The sequence below is a fragment of the Daphnia magna genome, linkage group LG6, assembly GCF_020631705.1.
Source record: "Daphnia magna isolate NIES linkage group LG6, ASM2063170v1.1, whole genome shotgun sequence".
Lineage (NCBI taxonomy): Eukaryota > Metazoa > Arthropoda > Branchiopoda > Diplostraca > Daphniidae > Daphnia > Daphnia magna.
The window spans coordinates 8032231-8054300 of NC_059187.1; the positions used below are offsets into that span (position 1 = coordinate 8032231).

The window sequence follows — 22070 nt, forward strand, 5'->3', positions numbered from 1 at the left end:
TGGAATACGGTACCCAAGAGCAGGCTTCGTTCAGCCATTTTTTAGCTCAAAGTGTTCGGCCGGCAGCACGAGGCTTTTTTACGGTTAACCTGTGTCATCATCGGTTGAAACGAAACCGGCATTTAATGGTTTTTGGAAATAATTTTGTTACTTCACTGCGAGACTAGGATATTGATCCTCATCAAAACATGCCTTCCAGTCAGCCTCTACCTCCCAAAGAAAATGCCCTGTTTAAAAGAATTCTGGTAGGATGATTGTTGGGATAATGGGGAAGACATACAATTTTAGCTTGAATTTAATCTCGAACCCTTACGATTACAGAAAAGTTACGAACAAAAGCAGTATAAAAATGGTCTTAAGTTTGCCAAACAGATTCTCAGCAATCCAAAGTTTGCTGAACATGGAGGTACACTGTTGAGCCACATATTTACTATCTTAAATTTATCTTGTATTGTAATCAAATATCTTTTTTATGATATAGAGACCCTGTCAATGAAGGGATTGACTCTTAATTGTATGGGAAGGAAGGAAGAGGCTTATGAACATGTGCGAAGAGGTCTCCGTAATGATCTAATGTCTCATGTCTGTTGGCATGTGTATGGGCTACTACAGAGATCAGATAAAAAGTATGACGAGGCAATAAAATGCTATAGGAATGCATTGAAATGGGATAAAGACAATGTTCAAATTCTGAGGGATTTGTCACTTCTTCAAATCCAGATGCGAGATCTTGAAGGATACAGAGTAAGTGACATTCATGAGTATTTCTTGCCTAGTCTCCTCTATTCTTAAATCCTGGTTTCTCTTTTTATTTGATGTTAAAACTTCAGGATACCAGGTACTCTCTCTTGAGATTACGTCCTGGTCAACGAGCTTCATGGATAGGGTTTGCCATGGCTTACCACCTTCTTCATGATTATGACAATGCTCTGCAAGTTTTGGAAGATTTCAGAAAAACTCTTACAGTTAGTTTTTTTTTACTTAGTGTTTAATAACATCCTTGACTAACAGTTTTTTTCCCCTTTATTATCAGAAATCTAGCTATGACTATGAGCAGAGTGAGCTTTTACTCTACATGCATCAAGTGATGTTTGAAGGTGGTCTTTATCAAAAGTCACTGTCTCATCTACAACAATTTGAAGACCAAATTTGTGATAAGTTGAGTCTAATGGAAGCCAGAGGTACTTGGTTTGATGATTAAAATCTAACAGCAGTCTAATGCTTGCAACTTGTTATCTAGCTCAACTCTACCTCAAGCTCGATCGTCTGAAAGAGGCTGAAGAAGAATACCGTAAATTGTTAAAACGCAATCCAGACAATCGGCAGTATTACTTTGGACTGGAAGAAGCTCGTGGATTAACTACCGAAGCTGAAAAGCTGCAGCTCTACGCTGAGCTTCGCGAGTCTTTCCCGCGAGCTGCGTTGGCCCGAAGAATACCATTGAACTATGCCAGTGGGGAAATTTTCCGCATTCTAGTAGACCAATATCTCCGTCGGGCACTGCACAAAGGCGCTCCTCCCTTATTCGTAGATTTACGTTCGCTCTACACACAACCGGGCAAGGCGACCGTCATCGAAGAACTTTTACTTGGCTACATAGCTAGTTTAACTAAATGTGAACGATTCGACGAACAAGGTTTTCCGCATATTAAAAAAAAGTTATTTTTGTCTCATGAATGCTTAAACTCGGTTTCGTTTCATAATTTTTTTTTTAGATGTGAAGGACAGTCCAGCAGAACCAGCTTCAGCTATTCTGTGGACCTACTATTATCTAGCTCAGCATTACGACTTCCATAAGGATTCCGCTAAAGCAATGCATTATATAAATTTGGCTATAGAACACACTCCCACGCTGATCGAGCTCTATGTGACAAAAGGGCGGTTATATAAGGTCTGTCTTGTTCTGCAGTTTCTTTTTAAATTCATACAGCAACATTTCTGTGTTGTAGCATGCTGGAAATCCGATCGAAGCATACCGTTGCTTAGATGAGGCTCAGTCTTTAGACACTGCTGATCGGTATATCAATTCAAAATGCGCGAAGTATATGCTACGGGCTAACCTTATCGACGAAGCAGAAATGACGTGCTCAAAATTTACAAGGGTCAGTTGTCTTGTTGTTTTTCTAGATAGTTTTATCCTGGGATTCTAGTCATTCTGGAATCTTTCGTTTCTTGGATACAGGAAGGAGTATCAGCTATGGAAAACCTGAATGAAATGCAGTGCATGTGGTTCCAAACCGAATGCGCGGTGGCTTATCAACGCATGGGGCAGTGGGGAGACTCACTGAAAAAGTGTCATGAAATAGAAAGAGTAAGTTATTTCTGACCTCTGTTAATGTATTGCGTATTTCACATTTTAAAATAATGTTATTTTCCCTTAACAGCATTTTGTCGAAATCATCGAAGACCAGTTCGATTTCCATACGTATTGTATGCGAAAAATGACACTGCGAGCTTATGTTGGTCTTCTTCGCCTGGAAGACGTCCTGCGCTCGCACCCTTTCTATTTCAGCGCTGCACGATGCGCCATTGAAGTCTACTTACACTTGCACGATCATCCACTTCGCGACGAGCCAACGAAAGAGGAGCTTCAAGAGGGTAAGGAACTTGATTTGGCCTTATTCTATTTAGTAGAAAAACCGCGCACGAAGAAACGAAAAAAGAGAAGGGATTTTTTCTATTTATTGCATTGCGTTGCCTTTCGCCGATTACGAGGCACATCAGATCGCACGCTACGATTAGACAACACAATACCCACATCAAGGCAGACAATGTGTTGTTGGCCATCTGTCGTACAAGAATCGTTTCTTGCGTGGCAGTGTGCAAGCCACGGAAGACTAACCCCGGTCCGATGACTAATCAAGAGTGAAACCAGCTACCATGATTGTCTAGTCATGACGGTACCAATTCTGAGGTGTCGCCATTTTTGTGGTTTAAGTCCTTGATGCTCGCACTTTTTCGGGGATTGTGTAGACAATTTAGATCTATTGTAAGTAGAACTGTAGGAAAAGTGGCGTTTGGCTAGTAACGATTAAGCGAGGAAATTAAATTACTTTTTATTAGAAAGTTCTTGTCGAACGCCTTTACAAAATGCGGAATAGAGAAAGGCGGATGAAAGATGTTAAGTAGAGTTGCCATCCTGCCACCGGTTTCGATTCAAACAGGTTGAATTGCATAATAATTGGCGCTCCAGATTTTATTGACATTACAAGACTGTAATTGATGCCCAAAGTGCACGCCCGACCCTCTTCCTGTATGACCGAACAACCACTACTTTCTCCAATCTTGGTTTGCATAGTAATGGGGAAAAAGGGCACTCCCTAGGTCATTTATAATGCAATTCGTACATTGTCGTCGTTTTATTAGTCATAGCTTTTATAGCCCTTTCCCTTTTTCACCTTATGGCCTAAGCGTGTTTTGTTCTCTGCATTGCGTGTTGCTGTTGATTGTGTTAGAATTTTCGCCTGGATTTTTTTCTTTTTTTTCTTCTGGTTTGACGGTCCCGACGGAGAGAGTTGAAGAAATTATAAAGGATTAGCTTTCGGGGAAAAGCTATGGTCGGCAGGAGGAGTGGGGATGGCATCGTGAAGTTCGTACTTTCACCTCTAATTTCACCGAAGGATAAAGGTTTCCTGAACTTCCATTGGAAGGGGAAGGTCTAGCGTGCCCCCAAGTCATTCAGGTCACGGCCGAGATACCCGTAGTATAACGAATTCTCGTATTCCAATTTTTTTTTCTCGTTCAGTGTGTGGTGAGTGGGGCCGCCGTTGTCCTTTCGCTCTGCATGAAACAAGAAAAGCAATCGACTCCCCATTGGTTTGTAACGTCTCAAAACTCGCTCTCTCTCGTAAGGCCGAATTGATTGTTAAAAATACGAAATCAAAGAGTTTGAAAACCGGTTCCAACGACCTGTATTTCGATTAATTGTTTCTCCGTCGAAATTGCATACACGATTAATGACTGTACAACACTTGAACGGGCAAACAGTAAAAAGCAAAAAAGCAATGAGAAAAGATGAGAAACACTGAAAATTCGATTGGAATGTATTGTCAAGTTAAAAAAAAAAAATGAGACGATCATCGTCGTCTTCCGCCTAGATTGTACGAATAGCTACCCCCTCCGATGCGGTACACGGCAACAAAATTTGCTGGTTTTTCTCTGTTGCTTGTCGTAACCGTCGGCTGCTGGTCTGTCGGTTGACTCAAACTTTCGTATTTCGGGGGTTGAATTTGATGGGCATAGACAGCTGCGTATGGATTCCAGTTCTGCGGTGGGTTCGGGCGGAGCAGAGCAGGATCGATGATCTCACTGTCGGGGTTGATGGCCGGTCGCTGTGGTCGATAGTTGACATTGATGTCGCTCTCTAAACTGACTGGGGTCGCTTTTATTGGCAAATACGGAGGATGTTGCGGATGTTGTTGACTTGGAATGTTGTGGTTATGCTGAGTAGATTGGGGCACGGATAACTTGATAGGATTTTGGTTTCCTGCAATAGGATCGTGTGGAGTGTAAAACGGTGGATAGCCTTGCTGATAACTGTATCCAAATGGTTGGTAATGTCGTACAACTTGCGGCACTTGGCTGACCTCTTTCGATGGCGTGTCAAGCAAGGCGGCTTTGATTGGCACGACCTGCGGGTTGGGATCAGTAGCAAGGATTGGTTTGATCGGATTGATGGACGGTTTAAGCGCAATCGGCGTGTAAGCTGGTACTTTCTGAGCGTGTTGTTTAAAACCATAGATACCATCAAATTGACCGGATGGTGAATGCCCTGGTGGAGGAATGTTCTGCGGCCGCGGTGGGAATGGGCGAGCAGCTGGTGGAGACACTTTTTTATAGTAGTTGGGTAAGTTGAAGGGCGGAAGGAACAGCTTTGGTGAAATCTCCACATTGATAACTTCGGAACTGTTGCGTGGGGCGAAGAAGTGAACTGGAGGTGGGACGAAAATTCCTGGTCCAAATGGGCCTGGCGGTTGAGCTGTCGTGTTGTGCGTGGGGTAGTAGAACTCGACAGGTCTTTCGGGAAATAAGGGCGTAAACGGAACGTCTTCTTCGTCATCTACGAGCGTAACGTTAGCATTTGGGCCATTTATTGGTGGAAGGTCTGCTGGACCTACAGGTCGGAAACCCCCGGGTGCTCCTGGTGGAAATCCAGGTGGCCGTTGTAGTCCTCCCGGTGGACCCGCTTGAGGATTTCCTACTTGAAATGGTGGTGTTCCACCAATTCCGGGAAAACCATTCAATCCAGATGGTGGCGGTGGTCCCTGCGTGCCGTTGAACAAAGCGAATCCCTGTCCTGGTGGTGGGCCACCCTGAGGGAAGGGGAAACTACCGCCAGTTGGGCCGGCAGACTGGAACGGATCTCTGATGTCGTTATCGCTGAATTCTTTTTCTTCGGTCCAATGGGGAGCAGGCGGTGGTAAGAATGGGAAAGGGAAGAAGTTTGGATCGTCGGGGAAATTCGGTGGCTGCTCGTTACTCTCGCCCAATCCGCCCGGAATAAAAGGGAAAAATGGCAAGTCGCTCGGATCTTTGCTATTGAAATCGGGGTTGAAAAAATTGAAAGTGGCGTCCGTCTCGTTACTGGGATAAAAAACAGTTCCGGGCTCTGGTGGCGGAGGAGGCAAAGGAGCCGGTGCTTGGTAGTCGCTAATAGGTGGTCCAGGAGGATCAGCTGAGTAGGGTTTTTTGAAATCGAAGCCTCTAACGACGAAGAGGTCATCGTCGGCCAAATAGACTTCGCTGGCATCAAGCCCTCCCAGATCTTTGTGCTGAAGCGAATTAAAATTTGCCTCTTCCTGTTCCTTGGTGCGGATGCTGTTTTTAGGTGGGAAAATGTCATTCAATAAGATGTACGGGTTTCCCGGTTTTCCAGCGTCTTTCAAGAGAGGCACGCCGCTTGAATTCTTTCCGCTGGTGGCGGCCGGTTTTTCGTTATCTGAAGCGGTCGTAACCTTAACCGCTTCCACTGTTGCCTTGGCCGGAATGGGAGGAAGCGACGGTGCCACAACCGTCGTGGCTGGTTTGTTAATTACCGTTGTCAGAACGTGACTCGTTTTCGGCACATTGCCAATTGGGGCTCGATCGTGGGTGCTAGACTTGTCGTAAGGTTGTTGTGGGGTGACGGGTTGCAATTGGAGTTTGTCAACTGCCGGCCTTCCGATGGGTATCAAGCGACCAGCGCCCACCCGAGATGGGTTTTCATCCGGCCATCTCCATCTGGCTGCTTGACGTTTGTTGTGCTCTGTGCTCTCCGTTTCTTCAGCTTGGGCGATATAACACGCTAGGGCCGACACCGCCAAGATCAATGCTAACCTTGGGCACTGCCACATCTGCAATAGATCAGACAATCATTATTTTTTGTGTTTTTTTTTTTTTTTAAGGGAAAGAAACCAGTTGAATCAATGTGATATTTCCTTGTTTGAACATGGGAACGAATTCTTAGCCGCTCGCGAAACACGACAGTATTACGTGTAGGTAAATGGGAATAAGGCGTTTGTTTTTCCATTTCCAGGGTTACGGTCTACCTGAACGACTTTCTAACTCTCGACTCAGCTTCTCTGTTTCTCTCCTCTCTCTTTCATTTTTCTTTTTAAGGCCTGTAGCAAAATAGGAAACGCCGCCATTCTGCCGTGCATTCCGAATTCCGGAGAGCTTTACTGTTGCGTTGGTCTGTTAGGTATGGTCGAGTTGCATTGCCAAGGTTGGTTTTAATTGTTGTGCCTTAGATTTCGCTATTATTTCGTACGTTTCTGTGGCGTTAAAGTCTGATCGGCACCATAAACACGGAAGCCCTTTTCCCTTGATTTTGACCGATTTCTTCACCTTGAAATCCCAGTCTTGGAAAAGAAAACAACGTTAATATCCTTTGGGCCGAATTCTAATGTTTTTGGCCACACTCTTTGTTTTACGACATCTTGTAGCCTTTGCTGTTTATATGCCGAACGTCGAGAATGTAAATCAGTGTTTAGCCTTGTCGAGTGCCACGAGTAATTTATTCATCACTTTTTGGGAAGAGAAAAAAAAAATCGTTGGGATACTTTTCGAAAATGTTTTGCGATATCGACGTTTAAGTTGAGAACCCAGACATCAAGGAGAAAAATGCGGAAGTAGTTTCTAGTTTGCCAAAAAGGGCGAGGTTTTCAGACTATACCGAACGTTGCAACCACTGGAAGGAGGGGGAAATGATACTTGACGGCATTGACGCTTCATGATCGGCCTTGATCCATTGTTATTATTGTGGCATATCAGTCGTTAGTTAAAAGCTTGGGCGTGGATCAGTTGAGACGAAAAACAAGTGTGATGAAGGGTGCGTTTTGATTCCGGTTTCTGAATCGGGAAGTTGTACGCGCGAATTTAACCAACTTCTAATCAAGTGTTGGTTTTTTTGACCTCGCTAGTACCGGTGGGATCCATCCCGTATTTGAGGACGAAGGTAGGGAATCTCGATAAGGACTAGTGCTAATTTGCATATGCCACACCTCGTCGTTGACGGGACCAAGTGGTTGCGTTACTCGCAACGGAAACTCGGCTGCTATTTCATGGAGGTCGTTGATTTTCTTTTTACTAATATGGGTTTTGGACGACGACGTCCAGCCGTGTTGATTCTAATAAAAAATTTCACAAAAGGAAAAAAAAAAACAAAAAAAAACAGTCGCTAGTTTTCGGAATGAAGGTTACGGTGGAGACAACTATTTAAATGGCTAGGCTTCGGGTAATATCATCGTAAACGATTGCATAGGCTTTTTGTTTTGTATATGTCTCAATCCTCCCTTTGCCGGCCCTCCATATTTGGCTCGTGCACATAAAGCATTTAAAGTCTAATACAACATGGCTATTAGAGGGGGGGACCGAGATGATTGTCCAATCATTTTACAACACCTTTAGTTTGTTGTGTATACTTAAAGCCTTGGTCATAAACAGGGTGCTTTAACCGGTTTTGCTTGAGGAGTCTCGTTGATTCTCCGAATGTCAACTTAAATGGAAATTGGAATACAAGCCCTATTTATTTATTTTTTTTATTTTTTTCATTTCCTTGACCTGTGTGACGTAAAAGAAAGGGTGGGCAAAAGTAGAAAATCGAGATTGACGATAGCAAAGTGATTCCCTAAAAAAGAAATGTGTGGGAACACGTTGGAGTGCCCGCTTCACTTTAGTTTCGCATGAAAGAAAAACCTTAACCTAAAAAAGAATCCAACAAGTAGATGCTCTCCCTTACGAATTGGTAACAGATGGGTAGAATAGAAGAGATAGCAGCTCTCCTTTTTTTTTTTTTTTACCGCTAGGTGGTTGTTTTGATTTTCAGTTCAAAGATCACGATGAAAATCTCTTTTCACGCGGGGTCTCACGCGGGGTTATGATAACCGGCCTTTGTGTTTTCATTCTGCTTATACCCATCCTGTTCTACTTTTTGATTTCATTCGCTCTTTTTGTCTTGCTTCATCGTGTTAGTAAACGAGTTCCTTCGTGGTAGGTGAATTTGAAGACGATTTGAATTCTATTCGAGTTCAACACACGAATCCGTCATACTGTTGAATGGCTTTTAGGGCCAAGGCCGAGCTTCTTCGGTCTTCTAATCCGGTCCGATCTCCTTTTTTAACATTGGGAAAGAGTCTTCTTTTTTTTTTTTTTCTTTTCTACCCACCGTATTTCCTACTTAACTTGTCACAGTTCCCCCCCTGTTCTGGAGAAACAACTGATTGATTTTCGACCGAGGGAAACTGTCGAGATAAAAGACGAATAACATTGGGTTTGAGCCCACCTGCAAACTTTGTTTGGCCAATAGTTTGGCGACTTTTAACGTTGCGTGCAAGAATGTTGTTAACGCCCATTGCGAGAAGAGGGAGACTGTTGTCGTTTTAAAAAAAAAGACGGCTGTGACAAATCCATCTGTAATTCATTTTTGTGTGGAAAAACGAAGATAAAAACTTCAAAAAAATTGGGGACAAGGTCGTGCTTTTCTCTTTTTTTCTTTTCTTTCCCTTGATTACTTTTCCACGCGTTACTGGTCGAGCTGTTGGTTAACGGTTGGCGGTCGCCGTAACTGCCTTGTTGTCTTCAAGATCGATCTGCTTTGCTAGTTACGAATTTTTCGGACATGGTGAATTTTAAACAAGAAGGAAATAAGTAGACCGAGTGCGTTTATGCGCAAAGTTTGAGTTGCAAGTCTTCATATCTTGTTTGGCCATCATACTCTCACTTTTCCATCTTCTAATGTCGTTTGTTATTTCCATTTTTTTTCTTTTCTTTTCTTTCTTGTTGTTGGCTCGTATACGACGCACGACAAGAATGCGGAGAAAGCGAAAAAGAGCTGTGCGACCTGTCGAACCGTTTGATTTGCCAAAAAGAAAATCGCCGTGTTTCTCCGGCTCTCGTTGCTATCGTGTTGTAACACGGAGAATCTTCTAAAATCGTGATGCACGTGCCAAATGGCAAAACGATGCATAAGTTATGTTCTTTTCAAAAACGAAAAAGCAAATCACGTTGAAATTACGATACACTTTCCCTCATCGCCTGTACGCGTTTATCGAATCTTTAGCGCACACACCCAACGCGTGTTTACAAAAACAAATAAATAATTAGGCAGAGAGGAAAAAGAGAGGGAAAAAAAATGAGAAAACGAGCAAGTAATCGTTAGGGCGATGTCTCGACACGATGGAACCAGAAGTTTAACAAGTTTTTATCTGCCGTAAGTCGAACTGGAGTGAAAATTTTTATTTTGTGAAAACTTTGTTCTGTTTTTACCTTTTCGTTTAAACAGAGACCGTCCGGTCTCTATCGGGCTGCCGGATTTGGTCAATGATTCCAAAAGCACTTGACACTGCAAAACTTTAGTTTTGTAAAGAAACTGCACTTGTTGTTCAACAATGGAGCTATTTGGTCGCTTTTCGGTTTAAAAAAAGATCGTGCAAGTGAAAGCGGCTCTCGCTTTCTCTTTTTTGTTGTTGTCAGAGCTCCTGTTCGCTCTGCGTCGGAACAGCGACTGACGGAAGCACTAGGGATCGCTTCGGTAGTCGTTATCTTGTGTATGCAGGGCAACTCCCACACAAGCGGCCAAAAAGACTAACGCGCCGTTTATACGTCGAACATTCTTACGCAGAACGTGACCTTCCGACACCTCCGCAATTTGCCTTACATTCCTGCGTTGTTTCATTTGAACTCGATGGTCAACTGGAGTGAGAGGGAAAAAGTTTGTATTTCCAACTCGTTTTTTTTTTTTTTTTCGTATGTGAGTCATTATTCCGTGAAAACGGAAGTGATGCACGCTGACCAAATAAAATAAAAAAACACTGTTGCTGTTCATTGTTGAATGAAGCATGTGCCCCGGCTACCATATGTAGCTCTAGGCTATCACGAAGTTGGTGAGGAATTCACCGTTGGTGCAACAAAGGGGATTCTCTCACTTTGCTCGAGTCATATCTAATAGCGCCGTCTGTTAACAAGCGGGATTTTCCAGCATCCGCTTTGATGCAATACGAACTGTTTTTCAAGAGTAAGCACAATTTAAAGAGTTCTCATCGTTAAGAATTTTGTTGCCACCGCCGCCCAATTTTTCTCGCTAAATTGCAATTTCCGTGTGCCCTTCAAATTTCTGCTCTCTTAAGTTGAGTTCAAGTTTGAAAACGCTTGATCACCTGCGACTAAGTCGCTTGCGTCGACCTCGTCTTGGATATTTCGTGCTGATGAGGGCGTGGGCAATGGACGGTTGCTTCTATTATTTTTTTTTATTTGTTTTGTCTTGACCTTGCTGTTAGCTGTTCTCGTGTGCTAGATGGTGCCACCTTGGTTAGTACATACGCTTTGATGATCGAGTTTGAAAAGATGGTAGAACCTTGGCGCCACAAAGTTACTATCCCGTTTCATGGAGACTTTCGAAAAACGACATCATTTTCAAAATGTGTTGGTTGGTTGTTGAAGTGAGTAGAAAATCAGAATTTATTGATTTATTTTTTTCGCGTGTTGTATATCGCGTAGAAAGCGTAGGAGGTGGTCTGCAAATCCTGTATCAAAGCTTTCTTCAGCAATCGGAGAATTCGTGATTGCCGTCCGTCATTTTGATCGGTAGGGTACGTCACGATCGCCTGCCTTTCCATTTAAATGCACGTCTTTGAGGGCTGTAACATTCGTCTCTCAGTTGCTTAGACCACCGGTTTTCTTTTTCTAGGGTGAGAAGAGTTGGCAACAAGAAGACAAAGGAAGGTTGAGAGAACTAAAATCATCTGAATTATTACGTCATGTGAAAATGTGGTTGGCGAATCGCTGGTTGGATTTTCTTTTGACTCGTTTGTTGTTATTTTGAGAGTTGGGCCAAGGTCCTGATCTGATTTACTCTTTCGTCCAAATGACGCAATTTCTACTTTGAAAGAGAAGAAGAAGAAGAAAAATCAACCCAAATTCGTTAGCTTGTCATATTGTTCTCAATTAACTGAAAGAAGTCTCTTATGGTGAACCAGCTCTTTTCTCTTTTTCCCTCAAGTCGAATTTGATTCGATAGCGTGAAAGATAAGTAAAAGCCAACATCAAAATTGAAACTGGATCGTGAGAAGATTGTGTCTTGTCAATGAATTGCCGTGTTCGGCCTTGTCTAGACAAAAGTTTTTTTTTTTTTTCTAAATTTTGCTACGTCGGTGCACAGATGTATCGGTCGTAAATAGGTGAAAGTGAAAGTTTGTCCCAACTACTTTGTAGCCACCATGACAAGTCTTTTGTTTGCATTAGATTAGTGTCTAGTTCGTACCGTTTTCTGCTTCATTTCTTACATTTTCGGTTGGATGTAAAGTACATTCGAATGTAATCTCTTTGTTGTACAATCAAAACCTGATTCGTTGCAAATATCCCGAAACTGAAAGGGGGATTTCCGGAATTCCAAACCTTATTATCGTTCTATTTGCTCAGTCACGGAGAATTCGGCTTGCTTTTTCATACCATAGTCTTAATCATTTCGAACGTTTTTATCTCATTTTTTTGTTTCTCCACCTTTTATTTCTTTTCCTATAGCTTCGCTACCACCGGTGGAATTGAAGAAATTGCGTGCCCAACAACGTAAGGCTGCAAAACGAGCCGAACTGGAGAAGCAAGAGAAGTTGCTTCAGCAGCAGCGTGAACAGCGTGAACGTGAACAACGCGAAAGGGAACAACGAGACCCGCACAGTCACCACCAGAAACGAGCCCACAATCAACAAGATAAAGAAGCCGATGCTCCACCCGTCGACGACTTGCAACCCCACAAGTTGGCCAGGGTATGCGTTGCTTTTTGCACCTAACCCTCCCGTACGGCATTTGATTTTCTCTTTGTTTTCTTGTGTGACAGGTCGAAGACCCGCTCGAGCAAGCAATCAAGTTTTTGCAGCCGTTGCAAGAATGGGCCTCTAATCGTATCGAAACCCATCTACTGGCTTTCGAAGTCTATTTGAGAAAAGGTAATGCATTGTAGTTTTGAGTCGGTAATGATGTCATATTTACGGATTTTTCTGAATTAGGCAAGCCACTTCTGATGGTCCAATCGGTAAAGCGTGCCTTAAAAGTTGATCCTGACCATCCGCAGTTGCATTCGTGTCTCATCCGATTGCATCGTTTCCTCACCAATGGTGACCTACTCAGTGAAACCGTCTCGCACCCGGCCGTGGCAGCCGTGCTGAATAGTGAAACGCAACCATTATTCCGTGACCACCAAGAGGCCGAACAGCTCAACAAAGAATTCTTGGAGCAGAACAGCAACTCCCTCCCTCACCTTCTGCAAGGTAAATTATTTTCACATTGGATTATATTATTTTTGGTTTAATGATTATTCTATGTACTAATTCGACATTTTTTTGTTCCGGCTGGATGGTGATTTGACAGGCGCCAAAATGATGTGCTTTCTGAATCCCACTCGTGACGCAGAAGCAGTATCCCTTGTCACCCGGCTTTGCGACGCCCATCAGGGTGTAACGGTTCAGGTATTTGCCATCCTCATTAGATTCTTTCTTTGAAAAAAAAAATGGCATTTTTACAGTTTTTCCTTATCGCTTATTTAGACTTGCATAGACATATTGAAAGCGTTGCAAAAAGGCGAATTCGGCGAATCCGGTCGCAAGGAAATCAGCAACTTCAAAGAACTATGCCACCAGCGCATGCCGCACGCCGTCGACTTTTTTTCTGGTCAACAGGTTGCTTTGACCACGAATCACAATCACGCGGTGGAAGAATCATTGACAAATCACGTCTCGAATTTAACAGTTGAAGACGGAACCAATTGAACAGCACTTAATTAAATAAGAATATTAAAGTAAGAGCAACATCATTGAGAAAAAATCTAGGTATATGGTCTTTAGCAGTGACGATTTCACATCTGTCTTTATTACGGTTTCTTTTAATTTTTATTTCTCTTTTTTTTTTTTTTTTTTTTTGTATCCGTTTTTTTGTTTTTGATTTCTTCTTTGAGGGTGAAAAGAAACCAATGCCCAGAAGCGGAAATACTTTTGTCATCTGCTATTTACACGGAAAGTTCTGGGATTTTCTTTATATAGAGAAAACCCTAATCACAAACACCAGCCATGGAACAATTTATTATTCTTTTTTTTTTTTATTATTCTTTTTTTTTTCTGACATTAAAGAGTCCTTTGTGTGCCTTGGCTGGAAGTGAAAGTCAGAATAATCGTTTTGAAACCAATACATTTTTCTCAATTAAGTAAAAAAAAATTAAATTCCTAATTGGTTTTTTTTTTTGTTCGCTTCAGAGTAAAGCTCTGTTTTGTATCGGTAATCTCTTAGTTGCTAACAATTGATTTCTATTGTTTTCTTTTGTTTCCCTTCATTTTGTCACCCCTTCCATGAGATGAGGAGTGAATTGGCGCGTTTCTGGATTAAGCATGAAAGTTGTGTGTGAAGAGATGAATACACAGTGTAGAACCTTTGCGGCACAGTCCGTTATTATTTAAATGGGTCAAATACATCAGATTACAATTCAGAGGTATAAAACTACAGAAACCAATGGATTTGTCAAGGAAGATTCTTTTACACCTTAAGATTCTTTTACCTACTTTAAAAAACGATTTCGTTGGGCTAAACAGACATATTGTTCCAGTCAATTTCTTCAAAATCAATGACGATTTTGGATTTCTTTGGCACAAATTGTTGGTATTTGACTCCAGCCATATTAAACATTAGTTTAGAAGCTTCAGTGGATGGTTTATTTTTGTGTTTATCTGACATGTACACAACTAGTTTAATTCCAGCCTGTATATAAATGAAAAAATTAAAGCATATTCTCTTTCAATCTCAAACTAGAAGCTATTACCTGAATAATCAACTTGGCACATTCATTGCATGGGAAGAGGGCTACATACAAAGTACAACCTTTAAGGTCTGCACTGTTTTTGTTCATTATGGCATTCATCTCAGCATGGCAGACTAAAAAAAGAATAATAAATAAATTTTATTTTTAGAGCAATTATTTTTATGACTTACCATACATATACTTGGTTTCAAGAGGTTTTAAGGAAGTTTTTCCCCAAGGCAAAAGTTCATCACTGCATCCTATAGGCATACCATTGTAACCCACACCAACTATTCTGTTATTTGAATCAGTTATGCAAGCTCCAACTTGTGTACATGGATCTTTGCTTCTCATAGCTGAAAGAAAGGCAACAGCCATAAAATATTCTGGCCACTCCAAGTAATCCTCTCTCTTTTTCTCAAGATCTCTGTATTTACACATAGACAGGACGTACAACAATAAAATCCGTGGACGAAAGGAAGTGGCTTGTATGTTGTTACCTAATTTTTGTTGCCTGATTTGAGTCTCCGGCTTCAGCTTCCTCATCTTCGACACGCAGCCCATTTAATGTTACATTCAACGTCTTGTCATCCGAGGCTTCAAATCCATCAGTATTCATCTCCTGTTAAGAGTATTGTGTAGGTTAGGTGCACTTATAAGAGTATCGTGTGTAAAATCTTCAATTTGCACTAGCAGACTGGCATTCAAAACCGCAATATTCATAATAATTGCTCAGCTGCCAGACTTATTAATGGTCCCTGTCCGAACAATCTCAGCACGACAGCTCCGATCGTTTCCCTTATCATGTTGAGATTGGCTGTTGAAGTCTTCAAAACGTTTCCCGATTGGTGCATTTATCACACACCCGCTGGAGGCTCTGACTGCTATTTCCGAAATTAGACACAACGACAGACGATTTTCCACATGTCGTGAACCAACCAGGTTTCCATGACTTTGACACGACGACATCTAATGAGTTTTATTGAAACAGTCTTAATATAACTACATTTAAAAAAAACTCTTATGCAACTATTGAAATAAGATTAATTATTAAATAACCAAGGTCGTCCTCAGGCGCTATTCATGTTCTAAGGTACCTACCACTCACATGTTTATTCACCGCCACAATTCTTTACATCTCACTCGCCTTTCCCAGTTCCCACTTCCCAAGACCCTTCAGGAGCCTTCCGGTGCCACGGGCACTGGTACTAGTTCATCCACAGACTTCTTGCAGTTTATTTATTGGTACGCCAGATGGCTCGAGTGTCTGTGGAATCGGTCGCGCTTAACGTCAACATTGTCAATCATGGTCGTTTCTGCCTTATAAAAAATAGTAGATCTTCTTCCCACATTAGTAGAAGTTCGCATGTTATCCAACCTTTTAGTATTCTCTGTGAACATGAACCTACTGTGTGAATAGCTTTTTGTGTTTTGGCTCAAGAAGAACTGTCATTCAATGTTTATCAACTCGCGGGATTTTAAGTCATTTAAGTGCCATTTGGTGCATCCGGTGCACTACAGTTTTCTAAACCATTAAAAACCCTAAGGTAACATGTTTTTACATATAAAATATTTTTATAATATTAGAAGATATTGAGTATACTTTTCCATTATTTTCACGATGATGCTCATTATGTCTAAAACAAATGTCAAATATATTTTCACTATGCAACAAAGTGTGTGTATGTAATCAAGTGTCAGTCCACTTGCCACAAGTGTTTGTTATCAAAAAGACATATTTTGCTAAATCAGATTTTCCTACAATATCTTATAAAGTCTGAAATTTCTTTCAGTTCTAGGAATTTATCTACAGATATATTAAACAGTAGATTTTTGAAATGCTCCAGTTAGAGTATTTCTCCCTAATTCCCATCGATGAACTGGAAAACTATGATGAGAACACTTGGTAAACACAAAAAAATATTATTCATAACAAATATCAGAGGTTCTTTTATAATTCTGTATTTATTATTGTTGAAATCCATGTTGATTTTTCAAGGTTGTATGTGTTGGAAATCCGTCCACTAAAACTGGCTTATGTTCCAACGCCAAGCAATGTCACACAACCTGGTCTGAATTCAACCATCAACCTGAAAGACAATTCAGAGTGGCTAGATAATCTAAGTCCAGGAGATATCCTCCTGCAGGATGTTATAGTTACAGACACAATATCAGAAAGTAAAAGACACATTTTTTTGGGTTGCAGAATAACTTTTAATATGACTTTATTATTTTTTTATTTTCGTCTAGACGATCAAACGAAAATCATTGATACTCGAACATTTACAAGACCACGCAAAAATCGATTTTCACCATCTTTGCTAAAACCAATTTCCCAACAGGATGAGAATTCTCAGTTAAATAGCACATATAATTACAAGACGGGGGATGTTCTCAACAGGACCGATGTATTGAACGCAACAGTCGTCATCGACGAACCAACAAACAACTTTGGTACTACAACACAAGGCGAATTAAACGCCACCTTTCCGGTCGAACTGAATGCACCTGCAGAGGAGGAATTAAGTCCTTGCAACAACAATGTGTACAACTTGAATAGTACCTTCTCAACGCAACCAACATCTGACCGCAGTTACTCAATTGCGCCCGCTAAAGCAGTTCTAAATGCCACTTATGTAGAAGAGGTACCTGTTCAAGACCCCATAACATCCGAGTCACGAAACTATTGCTTAGACGAACTTGATGAGCTTAATGAAATTGAAGAAGAAGACCGATGTGATTTTAACGAAGAAGGCTTCCGCAAACCTCTGATGCCTGGTGCTGTGCCAAAAAAACCTTTAATTCGAACTTCAACATGGAATCACGAAGTGCTGCCCCCTTCACCCAAGAAAGAAATCACACCTCCGTCGTCTAAAATCACTCCTCCCTCTTCCAAAATTACTCCTCCTGCTACCAATGGGCTAAAAGATATTGAAAAAAGGGCCAAGCTACAAGAAGACAGTAATTTGAGCACTAGAAATCATGTCTGAATTCAGCATTTAATTATATTTCTCTTCCATAGTTTTGGCTCAAACGTCTACACCGATGGGTCAACGCCGTTTTAGTGGTAAAACAATCGGTTCACATTCTCTTGATGCTCAAGGTTATTCTTTTTGTTTTTGTTTTTATTAGCATTTCCGCGACCAGCTGAGGTGGATCATCATTTAGGATCACCCATTGTCAGTTTGGCAGAGGGCATTGCCAATTTCGGCCCACCCCACATACTGAGGGAGTCTATAATCGAGAATGCAAATTTAGACTTGACATTGGACAATTCCAATAATCGAACCAGAGGTGATTAATTTGCTCCGTTTTAACACATAACTGCTGTTGGCTTACTTCAATTTTTCCTGATGAATTCAAGAGATCAAAGCGCAACTTACGTTCGACAAGTCTCAAAATTCGGTGGAGAACCAATCCGATTCGCCCTGCAGTCCAGCAAGCAGTCCCTACAGCTCGCAGTCTCTCGATAGTGAAACGGGTGGTAAATTCAATCGAGTTTAACATTCAAGTTGACAACAGGACATTTAAAAAATCTAACTTTTTATACATTTTATTTTTATTTTTTCAGGTGCGACAACGGCGCGAGAAATGATCCGGCGGAGTATGCCCAACCTGAACAATCAGTCAAGATTGCGTTTGCCGCAACCGTCGTCTTTGTCCGGGAATCTGAACCGACAGCATGGAAGTGATTCTGGTTTGAGGCCTCCTTCCATGAACAATGTGGTCCGACCGCCTATGCCGAACAGTTCGACTCTCGGTCTGATGAGACCACAATTTAAAGTGCCTCAACCACCGCCACCCGTAGAAACCACTTTGAATACCACCAGGGGGACAGCGCCAACTCAACCGGTTAGGTCCAGCCAATTGGTAAGAGACACACACGAATCAAGATATATGAGAAGTTTAGTGACCTTTTCTGTTTTGTTTTTTTTTAACTAAAAAAAAAAATTTTTTAAATTGAAGCAGCAACCAAGATTGTCGGGATTAGCTCCTCCGGCGCGCGGCAGTCTTCTTCCCAATGCATCGTCAAAATTGAAACCCCTTCAATTAGTGGCTCCTCGGGCTAGTGGTGCTGCTTTGCCGGTCAAAGCTGTCATCCCGCCGGCGAAGGCGTCTAACGACGAGCTCAACTCTACGGTCATCATGGAGAAACCGTCGGTGCTGGCCGCCGCCCCTGTCCATTCAGGCATTCCGCGCCCTTCCATGTTGTCGAAAATTCCTATGCCGCGAACGATGAAGTAAGTCCCTTTTTTTCGATTTTTTTTTATGACCACGCCCTTGATAGTGTTTCGAAAGTGACAACCTTTGCACTTTCACTCCCCATGAACTTCTATCGAAAAAAAAAAAATGAATCAATCGATAAAAGTTGACCTTTGCATGTTATGTTCCATCTTTAGGTCTTCCATTCCGATGCCGGCTGCCCGGCCACGCGCTCCACCTCAGTGACACCCCACCTAACCCACCATTTTTTCAAAAGTCTTTGGTTTTCTCTTTCATTTAAGGAGACATGCACTCATATTAGATTCTAAAATGAAGTTTATATGTCTTGAGACTGAGGATTCATATCATTCAATATGTTGGGGGTGTGTATATGTGTTTTGAAACATGCGCCGTGCTAGAACAGAAAGGTAAAAACGACTGTGCCTTAACATCTTCAATTGATAGAACCCTCTCTCTTCTAGTAATTTTTTTTTTTTTTTTAACTACAGCTTACTCTTGTTTTTAAACAAATGCTTCTATTTATAATTTCATTTATATTCCAAGAATTTCTTGTCTTTCTCTCTTTTCCTGTGGCGAGAACAAAAGAAAAAAGAATCCCTTTCGTTTTAAAAAAAAGAACCCGGCAAAAGTTAAGATTGATCTCGCGTCAATGTGTGAAGTGCATCTGGTGACACTTTTTTTGTTGAACTGCGAGATGGGCCTTGAGGCTTGATTTTTGAACGCAACAGCACACCACCAATAGCACGACAAAAAGTCGATGGAAATGAAACAGCAAATGTCTCTGTCTCCCCCTTTTTGCTCCTTTTCTCCTTCCATGTTTACAGCTTCGAAATATGCTGTGATACGTTTTTTTTTTTTTTTTTCTCATGGCTGTTAACGTTTCTCTCTCTTTCTCTCTCCTTGCGTTTATTTTGGGGTTTGTTTTTTTTTCTGGGAGGGACTGCCCTGTGCGTGACACCGTCGCTTAAGAAGAAATAAAAGAGGCAGTCCCTGGCCGCTTTTGTTGCCCAGCCATTTTTTATCGACAAACGTGAAAAGAAAAAAAAAAGGGGAGCTACGTGAAAGAGAAAAGAAAAATGTTGTAACCTTCTTCTTCTTCGTTTTTCTTCTTTCGTTGTATAAAAAAAAAAAAAACTCGCTCGTATTTTCTTTTCTTTAAAAAAAAAAAAGGAGATATTGAATTCTTTGAAAGAGTTGGAAAACGAAGGATGAAATACACTTGCTTTTGGTTGGCTGTGGTAAGTTTGTGCGTGTGTAGTAGTTTTCACGTTTCATGTCGGCTAACGATAAAACGTCGACTCTTAAGAATTACGAAAGAGGAAGAAAGTAATGATAAGGATTAGTAGAAGATCGTCGTCGCCGATTTATGGCGTCCTTTTTTTTTGCCAGATCGAATGTTCTTATCGTTTTTTTTTTTTTATTTATTTATTTTTTTTGCCCGCCGTCTCCTATTCGGGACTGGTTGACTAGACTTTACGATTGCGGCAGTTGCCACGCAAGACTATTGTTCTTCGTCTCGTGTTCACCTCGACTGCCCCATCCAGATCGATCACGTTCAAGTACGGAAATATTCGAGAGCATTTCATCATTCGGTGGCCGTGATGAACTAGTTGGCCTTCCGTTCTGGCATTTTGAAAAATTTCATTCGATTTCAACGTCGAAAATAGATTGGCTTGACAGGATCGGAATGACTGATTTCGAACCAACCTGTTGAGAATTTGCAATTGATGGTTTTCTTTAAAGCGTATTTTTCTTTTTATTTTTTCAGTTTTGTGGATATCTTTTTTTATTATTATTTCTTGAAAAACGATACAACCTGAAACGTTGTAATTGTTTTGTTATCGACATGGCCGTGTGTAATCCGAAGAGTCAACAAACGCAAAACACGTCGTTTTTCGTGTTGGGGTGCCTCCGGTTGCATCACAAAGACACACTTAAAACCTTACAAATATTTAAGGAAGAAACAAAAAAATGCGTAGAAAAAAAAACGAATAGTCAGCTGGATGATGTACAATGCTGTGTCGACTGTAGTGATAAAAAGGGAAATCTGCTGCCTGTATCATAGGTTTTTAGAGGGCAAAAAAAAAAAAAGAGGCTAGTAGTATGTAGTAGTATCCATAATTCATGTTCCGCAGTGACTTGAAGTCACGTTTCCCGCGTTCGAAGCGGGTGGCGATGGAGTCCGCATGCTGTCATCATTTCATACGAAAGCCGAGCTGTTCCACGTATGTTTAATTTATACTAAAAATATTCCCTCTATATGTGAACATTTATTTTAAAATATTTTGATATAGGGAAGAACAGATGATCACGCTGTGGCGTAAAGGAAACTCACGGTTGATTTATCATCCATAAGAAGAGGAAGAGAAAAAAAAAAAATCCAAACATGAAAATGCGACGCCAGAATAAAAAATAAAATAAAACGGGACCTCTTCGAACTCTTGTCACGCTCGACGAACGGTTCGCATAATAGGATGCTTGTATTTTTTTATACGTACACAAGCGGGTGTGTTTAAGTTAGACGTCTTAATAGCAGCATTCATTTCTATAATCCCGTGTGTTTGTTTGTGTGAAAGTCGTATTTTTGGAAAAACATTTTCGTGTTTTCTCCGGTCAACACACGTCTCGACTGTGACCAGTCCCGCGTGAAATATGGCGGAACACGCCCCGTTCTATCAAATTCTGAAAGTTTTTATTCCCCCCCCCCCTTTTTTCAGTAAAAAATTAAAATGTTCTTTTCTTCGATTCGACTCGACTGTAAAATCTTGTAAAAGAATTAGACGCTTTCCATTGGTAAAAATTAATGGCTCGGAATGCGACACATGGACCTCCCTTCTCTCTTTTCATTGTGGACTTGCTACTGCTGGGTATAAACTATGTTACAGTTGCGTTAACGGTCTGTTCACGATTCAGTCACGCAGTGTAAAAAGAGCTCAAGGAGGTAAATAAGGCAACCCCTCCCTTTCCCTTATTTACTTGGGGTCGTTATTCAATGCAAAATAACATTTTTGAGCCTGACCCCCCTCACTTTTTAATTTACTCTTGGCGTCTTGTGTGAGCTGAAACAGCAGTAACTTACACAACAGCCAAGATTATTATTATTTTTTTTTTTTCTCTATTTCTTGTTGACTTTAAAAAAAATATTGTGCCAGACAAATATGGTTTCCAATTGGATCCGATCGAGATCTAGACGGAATTCATGTCGTCTGCGAGTTTGACCATTTGATAACCCCACCCTGGTGGACCTACATCGACGTCCAGTTTCGTTACTTCACCGTCGTTTCTGTGAATGTAATTGTTACCATACAGTGGATATGGTATCCCTCTGTAGACTGTGCAGCAGCGTTGTGTTCTACGTATGTGATTACTCAATGGAGACATTTTTCAACGAACGATAGTGGCACTTGTCGCAATGACAGTTCAGGCATTTGTGTGTATATGAACCCTGTAGAATTCCATATATTTTTTTTTGTTCCATCACATCGCATGATAACAACGAAAATGGATTGTGATGACGTGACAACATGGGCAGAAATAGAATTTTTGTTTTTGACGTATATCGGAGATGTAAATAAAGAAGGAAAATATT

The 22070-nt window shown here is 41.2% G+C and overlaps 4 protein-coding genes across 9 annotated transcripts; 2 read left to right on the plus strand and 2 right to left on the minus strand.

The window, feature by feature from the left end:
• The first annotated feature begins 41 nt into the window (after positions 1 to 41).
• LOC116925799 (N-alpha-acetyltransferase 15, NatA auxiliary subunit) lies at positions 42 to 13895 on the plus strand. Of its 4 annotated transcripts, none has more exons than XR_006648141.1 (16): positions 42 to 245; positions 322 to 406; positions 482 to 744; positions 831 to 965; positions 1034 to 1181; positions 1241 to 1636; positions 1716 to 1891; positions 1950 to 2102; positions 2183 to 2311; positions 2385 to 2598; positions 11998 to 12239; positions 12311 to 12419; positions 12480 to 12740; positions 12841 to 12938; positions 13017 to 13298; positions 13424 to 13895. XR_006648141.1 is itself a non-coding variant. In XM_045175280.1 (16 exons), the coding sequence occupies exons 1-15, from the start codon at positions 189 to 191 to the stop codon at positions 13236 to 13238; spliced, it is 2688 nt and encodes an 895-aa protein (XP_045031215.1). In that variant the 5' UTR covers positions 42 to 188; the 3' UTR covers positions 13239 to 13267; positions 13424 to 13895. The 4 variants fall into 4 exon arrangements, 2 of the variants coding, with proteins under 2 accessions (XP_045031215.1, XP_045031216.1); XR_006648140.1 differs by having other exon boundaries at positions 13433 to 13895; XM_045175280.1 differs by having other exon boundaries at positions 13017 to 13267.
• Positions 3895 to 10002, minus strand: LOC116925801 (extensin). The gene is made up of 2 exons (XM_032932566.2): positions 9745 to 10002; positions 3895 to 6332 (listed from the first exon to the last, which is right to left on the minus strand). Exon 2 carries the CDS (start codon positions 6330 to 6332, stop codon positions 4077 to 4079), a length of 2256 nt encoding a protein of 751 aa, XP_032788457.2. The 5' UTR covers positions 9745 to 10002; the 3' UTR covers positions 3895 to 4076.
• LOC116925819 (deoxycytidylate deaminase) lies at positions 13893 to 15048 on the minus strand. Its single transcript, XM_032932594.2, has 4 exons — positions 14758 to 15048; positions 14449 to 14684; positions 14279 to 14391; positions 13893 to 14217 (listed from the first exon to the last, which is right to left on the minus strand). Exons 1-4 carry the CDS (start codon positions 14874 to 14876, stop codon positions 14044 to 14046), a joined length of 642 nt encoding a protein of 213 aa, XP_032788485.2. The 5' UTR covers positions 14877 to 15048; the 3' UTR covers positions 13893 to 14043.
• A 463-nt stretch (positions 15049 to 15511) lies between these two features.
• Positions 15512 to 22070, plus strand: LOC116925804. 3 transcript variants are annotated; one of them, XR_006648143.1, is made up of 11 exons: positions 15512 to 15804; positions 16051 to 16163; positions 16257 to 16435; positions 16508 to 17218; positions 17280 to 17324; positions 17390 to 17551; positions 17622 to 17741; positions 17829 to 18127; positions 18227 to 18498; positions 19952 to 20706; positions 20776 to 22070. XR_006648143.1 is itself a non-coding variant. In XM_045175282.1 (10 exons), exons 2-10 carry the CDS (start codon positions 16096 to 16098, stop codon positions 18704 to 18706), a joined length of 1908 nt encoding a protein of 635 aa, XP_045031217.1. In that variant the 5' UTR covers positions 15515 to 15804; positions 16051 to 16095; the 3' UTR covers positions 18707 to 19723. The 3 variants fall into 3 exon arrangements, 1 of the variants encoding a protein (XP_045031217.1); XR_006648142.1 differs by having other exon boundaries at positions 15513 to 15804; positions 18224 to 18498; XM_045175282.1 differs by lacking the exons at positions 19952 to 20706; positions 20776 to 22070 and adding an exon at positions 18658 to 19723 and having other exon boundaries at positions 15515 to 15804; positions 18224 to 18498.

Coding starts and splice junctions, on each gene's coding strand:
- LOC116925799 (XM_045175280.1), top strand. CDS start 189: ATGCCTTCCAGTCAGCCTCTACCTCCCAAAGAAAATGCCCTGTTTAAA. Junction 966..1,033: donor ATTTCAGAAAAACTCTTACA/GTTAGTTTTTTT, acceptor CTTTATTATCAG/AAATCTAGCTATGACTATGA. Junction 12,240..12,310: donor AACCCCACAAGTTGGCCAGG/GTATGCGTTGCT, acceptor CTTGTGTGACAG/GTCGAAGACCCGCTCGAGCA.
- LOC116925801 (XM_032932566.2), bottom strand. CDS start 6,332: ATGTGGCAGTGCCCAAGGTTAGCATTGATCTTGGCGGTGTCGGCCCTA.
- LOC116925819 (XM_032932594.2), bottom strand. CDS start 14,876: ATGAATACTGATGGATTTGAAGCCTCGGATGACAAGACGTTGAATGTA. Junction 14,392..14,448: donor TGAAACCAAGTATATGTATG/GTAAGTCATAAA, acceptor TTCTTTTTTTAG/TCTGCCATGCTGAGATGAAT. Junction 14,218..14,278: donor GTGCCAAGTTGATTATTCAG/GTAATAGCTTCT, acceptor ATTTATATACAG/GCTGGAATTAAACTAGTTGT.
- LOC116925804 (XM_045175282.1), top strand. CDS start 16,096: ATGCTCCAGTTAGAGTATTTCTCCCTAATTCCCATCGATGAACTGGAA. Junction 16,436..16,507: donor TACAGACACAATATCAGAAA/GTAAAAGACACA, acceptor ATTTTCGTCTAG/ACGATCAAACGAAAATCATT. Junction 18,128..18,223: donor CGGTTAGGTCCAGCCAATTG/GTAAGAGACACA, acceptor TTTAAATTGAAG/CAGCAACCAAGATTGTCGGG.